This window comes from Carassius auratus, chromosome 34, assembly GCF_003368295.1.
Source record: "Carassius auratus strain Wakin chromosome 34, ASM336829v1, whole genome shotgun sequence".
NCBI lineage: Eukaryota > Metazoa > Chordata > Actinopteri > Cypriniformes > Cyprinidae > Carassius > Carassius auratus.
The window spans coordinates 6,381,563-6,388,971 of record NC_039276.1 but is presented as its reverse complement, the minus strand read 5'-3'; the positions used below and the strand labels follow the sequence as shown (position 1 = coordinate 6,388,971).

At 34.8% G+C, this 7,409-nt stretch overlaps 1 protein-coding gene across 1 annotated transcript in view; it reads right to left on the bottom strand.

The window, feature by feature from the left end:
- Nucleotides 1-578: 578 nt before the first annotated feature.
- Nucleotides 579-7,409, bottom strand: part of LOC113053805 (uncharacterized) — a 65,805-nt gene continuing 58,974 nt past the window's right edge. Inside the window, exons 71-78 of the mRNA XM_026219055.1 lie at nt 7,174-7,283; nt 6,870-7,020; nt 3,702-3,836; nt 3,274-3,377; nt 2,578-2,670; nt 2,300-2,405; nt 1,800-1,937; nt 579-1,387 (exon numbers count right to left, since the gene is read on the bottom strand). Of these exons, the coding sequence (XP_026074840.1) occupies nt 1,283-1,387; nt 1,800-1,937; nt 2,300-2,405; nt 2,578-2,670; nt 3,274-3,377; nt 3,702-3,836; nt 6,870-7,020; nt 7,174-7,283 (942 nt within the window). The 3' untranslated portion in view covers nt 579-1,282. The remainder of the gene's footprint in view (nt 1,388-1,799; nt 1,938-2,299; nt 2,406-2,577; nt 2,671-3,273; nt 3,378-3,701; nt 3,837-6,869; nt 7,021-7,173; nt 7,284-7,409) is intronic.

Below are 7,409 nucleotides of genomic sequence, written 5' to 3'. Positions count from 1 at the left end.
ACTCTCGCTCTAATTGGTCAACTGGGGGCTTTAATTATGAAGTTTAATAGTGCGTTCCTTCCATTCTTTGTTTATTTTTTATCACAATATTACAGCTAGCAAGTAAATGTGTGAGTGTATACAAAATTGCATATTTTTTTACTATTAGTGCTTTTAAAATGTATTAAATTGGAAATGTATTAACAAATAAAGTCAAAATATTTATCAAAACATGTTTTCTTGATCATTTTAAATTGAGTTAACTACCATGTGTAGTTTGTGATTGATTGATTTTCTTAAATGTACAATAGTGAATGGGGAATTTAATAATTTCCATTTTAATTTACTAAATCAAGTACACTTCCTAACCCTATATCTATTTCAGTCCGGAAGATCCATCTGTAAAATGTAGTGGAGATAACCCTTTTCTGTATACAGGGAAAGGACAGAACATGTCTGAAAGGCAGTCTGAACATTAGATAGCTCATCATTTACACAGTGCTCGATTTTCTATGCAAAGAAATTGCATACCTCAACTCATGACAAAAAAGAACCAATTGCACTACATTCAATAAGACAAACGCTCAACAACTGCATGTGAAAAATAGCTTTAATGTAAAAATAAGCTTGGTACAATTTTAAAAGAGGAACCTTGCCTTGAAGCAGACAGAGGAAAAGGCCAATGAAATATTTAGTACATTCTTGCACAAGAGATGTGCCTTCAGAGAAAATATTAATGAGATTGAAGATGTGCAGACATTGAGGAATCAGTTATACCTTGAAGCCAAAAAGGTCTTTGTGATTTATATCAACCCAAGAAAGGAGCTGCATCGATGCAGCCAGCAATTTAAGAGGATGGACTCTTCACTCTGCATGCATATTTAATTCTCCGTTGAGTAACACATTGTTGGTTGTTTATGTGAATTATTTATCTTTTGATACATGATATATATATATATCTGGTAGAGCTAATAAAATTTCAAACAATTTAGTAAATAAATGATTTCATTTTCTTTGAAAGCAGCAGTGTACTTCACAAATTAAAGACTAATGAATTGCATCATACTATGTAAACTAATGCAGACTTTCAGCATATCAGCCTATAACTCATAATATTCATATAAATCCTCAATGATTATCCATAATGTATTTGGCCACTTCATTATTCAAGGCAAAATAGATACTTTTTGACTTTCATAAAAATCACAACACTAAAATATGATATAGCCTATAAAAGATTTCTTACATATTAAATTAATGTATTTTTTCTGAGGTTCATTGAATGGTATAATGTGCAAATATTTCATCGGTCCAAAGCATTGTACGAGTCTAGACTGTCAATGTCCGTTCCTTCAGTGGCTTCCTGTTCGTCTGTGTCCGTCTTCGCCATGGCAAAGTTAATGAAAACCTAAGGAGACAAATCAAGACAATCGTTTAGTCTCCACACCACAACCTCTATGTCTCTTTTCATGTCTCTCCTCCACTTAGCATTCAACAACTGTTCACTTGTTTAATCTTTAAATCCTTTATTCACTATTCACAGACAAAAACAATATTTTGTCATTATTTACTCATTATTTATTCACATTCCATCGTATTTTTGTTTTTTTCCTAGCATGTTGATTTCAAAAAGGTATACAAGATATTGTAAGTATTACTTTTATAGGTCTCTTATAGCTTGACAAATCACTACAAACTGTAGTTGTATTGAAAATAACTGTGTGAAAATTCTTCAGACAAAAAAGATCTACCTTTGTGTTTCACAGAACAACAGCGTGAGGGTAAATAAATAACGACCCTAGTCATCTTATGTAACTTACCTCATCCAGAGTAGTCTGGCTGACTGAGAAGTGTTTGATTTGCAGTACAGCTTTATTGGACTCTAACAGACCAAAGATTGAAGCCACACCACCAGGAGCAACAGGTACATGGTACTCCACCATATTTGAGTGATGATCCTTCATGGACAGAAAGATGGACAATATTAATTTATTAGAGGAGACGGCAAAAATACACTTTAAGGGGTCACATCATAGACTTTTAAGATTTTTTTTCCCCTTAGGTTTACTAATAATGTTAGTAATGTTTGTTTTGTCCTGAAACATGCATACTAAAAAAATTATGACCATTTCCTCACTCTCTCTGACCCATGAACCGGCTGTTTTATTTTGCTGCTGTACTTATGTAAACGGCCTATTTCGACAGTATTTGAAATGATATACGGCGTATTGCTGTCAAGTCAATAAACGGTACTTTTAAATTACTTCAGCTTCAACTTTTCAATAACTTTAACTTCATTATGACGTGCTCTGTTTCTCACCTTCAGGAACGTGCTGGGGAAATTCTGCTGCATGAAGTTACTGATCATATCTACATCACAGGAGGCTCCAGCTAAGTACATCTTAACTGTGAATCCTTTCCCAAACCTGTCAGATGAACAGAGATTATTTTATCACCAGGGATGAAATTATGTAGTGTTTGCAAGAGATATAATGCTCCACAGCAACAGTAAGTGTGGAAAACAAAAGGATATGTGAGAGAACCAAGGAAAATAATTGGAAGGAAGAAACACAGGGTACCGAAAGATAAACCACTGACCTGTTCTTGATGTGCTGTAGGGAGCCGAGACATCTGAACTGTCCTTTTACCATTATAGCCAGACGGGTGCAAAGGGCCTCACACTCCTCCATGCTGTAGGACACAAATACACACATACTCTGTTCAACTCTCTAAAACCCATCAAAACTGACAAAAACCTTTTGTAGAAACACACCATACTTAATGATCACACACATTATAAGAGATACATAGTATCTTATTATATAATATATCACTGTCTTCAAACTTCAAAGCTTTTTCAAATCAATTCAGAGTTTCAGGCAATGCTTAGTAAAGCCAATAGTCAAAGTTTGTCTTAAACTTTAATTTGATCTAGTTTCCACTGATAACTGAATACAGATACAGAAGCCCACTATAAAGGCAAAGTGCAGCAACACTAAAAAATAAATAAAAATAATATATATATATATATATATATATATATATATATATATATATATATATATATATATATACACACACACACACACACACACATGAAAATATGTAACTACCTTTATAATTTACAAAAGATTTCCCTCATATTTAAAAGAGGATCTTTATATTTTAATGTCTTTAGCACTAAAAAGCTTGAAAACCCCTGGTCTAAGAGAGTCTATTTTGGCTAAATGTCTCATTACTACCACCTATTTGTTGGGAGGAAGTGATGCAGTTTGAGTCAGGGGCGATCATTACCTGTGTGATGTCAGGACCACAGCACATTTGCCCATCACTTGCTCAGAGATGATCTTCCAAAGATGACGTTTGGAACGTGGGTCCATTCCAGAGCTGGGTTCATCCTGAGAGGTTAGAGGAGACATGTACTGTAAGAAGCATGTGGGACGTTTCTCTGCGCTTACAGAACAAAAGAAAAACCTAATGCAAAACCCACACACTCTCAAGGCAAATGCAATCCTGCAATGCACTGTGCCAAACTTTTAAGTCAGAATAACAGCACAAAGATGCATTTCAGAAGTGTTTGTAATAAGGGTGCAACATTTTACCCATTCAAACCCCTCTAAGCAAACACTCAAGACAACATGCAATACAGTGATTTATAGTGTAACTGTGTGACTTACTCAACAGTAACTAGTCTCAGTGTAGCATAATGTGCAATTGCTCACCAGGAGAAGGATCTGAGGGTTTCCGATCAGGGCCAAGGCTGTCGACAGCTTCCGGCGTGTTCCACAACTGTAGCTCTCACTTGTGTTGTGTCTGTGGTAATCCAGCTCCAACTTTTTCAACAGATAGTTCACAACCTAAAGAAAAAAGATCAAATAATGAGATTATCATAGTGAGTATTATAATAACAGCATGTTAGATAAGATTGTTATGTGTTTTACTGGAGTTTCTTCAAATCCTTTCAAACACTACTTATAATGTAAAAAAAAAAAAAAAAAAAAAAAAAAAAAAACATTATCCTGCAGTACCCATCAAAATAATAGCTTGATGGTTTAATGTTTGAAGAAATTAATACAGCCTCAAATTTAACTATTGTAATTTTACATCTGTATTATAAAATAAAATAAAATTATAATTATTACTATTTTTTTCTACAGTGATATATTACAATAGCAATATATTCTTTTTAATATTTTTTTGTTTTTTTATATATTATAAATTAATATTATTAATTAATTATATAATGAATAATAATAATTATAAATAATAATATAAATTATTATAAATAATAATAATATTAATTATTATTATGGAGTCAAATTTATATATAATTTCAGGGGGGGTTTTAGCCAAAGGTTGCACCCCTACAAACAAGCACAGCAAACAAAGTCATTTTAAATAGCAATTTAAAAAAAAAAAATCACACTGGTATTGGCCCCTCAAATCAAGCAGCCTTATATTAAAACCCATCCCACACTTAACGTTCTGTCATAATTTCCCTGCAATTTATTTTTGATTAACAAAGCAATAATTGTTCCCTAAAAAGGCTTAAAAAGTTGTTCTAACACATTAACTGTTTGGTCTTGACATCACAATGAGTCACTTTGAATAATGTTTTGATTAAATGCCGGTTGACATTTGACCCCACACAGAGCATGTCATGGGCTCTGCATTCATTTAAACTAATTGGATTCATACATCAAAGGATCCAAGTAGACATTCTATGAATTTTAATAGCTTCTCATAAACCTGCAAGAAACCATAAAGCACTCTCTGTCTAGCGGGTTACACACACCTACAGATCATTCTTTTGGGTCGGGCATCGCACTGCACGCTACCCTCAGGACATCAAAATTTACCAGCCGTTTCCTCTAAATCCTTTAATCCAAGTTAACGGGCCAAAACACAAAAGCCATTTCAAAGTTTCAGCAGCTTTTACACAAAGCCTTGGAAGCCAAAAGATGACTGATGGGATTCATTGATTGTTAAGTCAATTCCTTCTCTGCCCTTTTTAAAGAAGGGTAACCTGAACTTCATATCAACTTTACTTAAAGATTTAAAGGGTTACTTCAGCCAAACATGAATTTTCTGCTATAATTTACTCACTCTAATGTCATTTAAAACCTGTGTGACTTCCTTTCTATTAACATAATACAAAAGGACAACTTGTGTAGTATGTTCAGGAAGCTCTCTTTCTTACAATAAAAGTGGATGGTGACCAGAGACTGTCAAGCTCCAGAAGGGAAAAAAGCAGCTCAAAAGTAGCCTATATAGCTTGTACACTACTATTAATATAAGTTTTCTGAAGCCAGTCGATAACTTTGTGTGAGACACAGAATAAATAATTCCCTGAAAATCTTGCCCTTGGTCATTATCCACTTTCACTGAAAAAAAAAAAGCATCATGGACATTCTTCAAAGCACTTCCTCTGAGGAACGAAAGTTAATGTGAGGTTGAGTAAACAATGGATTAATAAAAATGTAACAAATATAATCAATTACTGTAGCTGGAAAGCTTCATAGAAAACATCTTTATTTTTACTTTAATCTACAAAGAGATGCTCTTTTCACAATTTCTGTGGATAACTCACCTTGGACAAGGTTCTAAGACTGTATAAGATTATATACCTGCGGACTCTTTCTCTGCAGGCTAACCAAATATCAGTAGAGACAACCCTGAATTCCTTTAGAGGAGGGAAAGAGCTTGGCAGGGAGGTTTATGCGTGTTACAGTCATGTGCTCATAACGTCATACATGCGTGTCACAGTCTCTGAACATAATGTTGATATCTTCAGTTCAAACATAAGCTTTCATGATCAAAATATTGTGTGGATGCAATACAGAGAAATTAGTCATAAACCAATGTGATTTATCTTCTAAACAGTTCTCCTATGTATCTTCAGCACAGCTGGTACTGCATGACAAAAATAGATGCCTCTGACTCAAATAAGCTCATTTATTCAATAAACTTACCTATTTGTTGAATATTGGTGACTTTTTTCATATTGACATTGTTCCTGCTTTATAAAAGCAGTAAAGCTATGAATCATTGTTACACACAGCCAACAATAATACATGCAAAAAAAAGTATTGTTTAATAGGAACTCTATTCCAACTTAAACTAATTTTCATAATAAGTTGCTAAAATGACATTGCAACTTTTTCCGCAGACTATATTCCCTCAGACCAGTGTTTTCGTCTTTAGGATAACTGTCCAAGAGTTGACATCTGCAGCCAAAGGCAAGTTTTATAGAAGTGCTTTTTACCAATAATCCCGAGAGAATGCAAGATTAATTAGCTTTCTAATTAATCAATGTGGAGGAGAGCCAACCATTTCCTGTCAAATGCAATACTCGGACTATACCAAACTAAGATCTGTTCGCATCTTACTGAGAAGTCCAGCAGGGATTTCCACATTGATCGATGATGGGTAAAAGTGGTAAAGTTACGAGTTAAGAGAGTCTGGTGGCAACAGCAGCATCTCAATCAAAATACATGCCAGTCATTTCAAAATGACTGTCAAACCTCAATTTTCTGACTTTTTTTTTTTACGTGTAAGGAAAGCTGTAATCAGGGTAGAGTACCACATGACGAAAAACAGATGCAAAGTCTCTCTTAAAGTGTTAAATGTCAGTGGGTTGTGACATGATTTAACAGACAGCTGCCTGTTTTACCTCATTTCCTGCCTCTCATTTCAAACCACCCAAACTTTTGAGTCCTTGAAACTGGTCATTTGACTAGTATCAAATACTGAAATGTAAGTAAATTAGTTTTACGATGTACAGGTATCATCACAACAGAAAACATGCATTTTTGTACAGGGTAGGTCACTTTGATAAGAAACTGGCCTTTGCCAGAAAGCAACAGACAATGATATAGCTGTGACCTTACCCGGTCAATCTCCCTCTTGGAGATGCCCCTGATGCGGGCGTAAAAATAGAGATGCTCTTCTCCAGTCAGGAGGTCATCCAGTGCATCCACCTGAGGGCAGTAACCAATGTTAATGCCCTCTCTCCTGCAGTCTATGATGTCAACCATTCTCCTGAGGACACAGGCCAAGGACATTTATGAACATGCAATGAAACAAAACACAAATGTATAGTAAAAGAGTCTGAGTGCATCAGAAAAAGATGGTGAGCAACAGTAAAAGTACCAGATCAACATTTTAAGGAAAAAAATTAAATAAAAACGGTACCCGTCAATGTCACGGATCTTGGCTGATCCATCGGTGGGGCTAACGTCTCCTGTCAGCATCTTGAAGGTAGTCGTCTTTCCTGCACCATTGACTCCCAGCAATCCAAAGCACTAAGGAAGATATTGACCTTCCATTCATTCACATTGAATGTTTTGCTGTCATCGATTATTCTTAACAGCTCAATAAATCTTCTATGAAAAACCATGCAGAACTAAAATGTAATGAAGGACAGCATA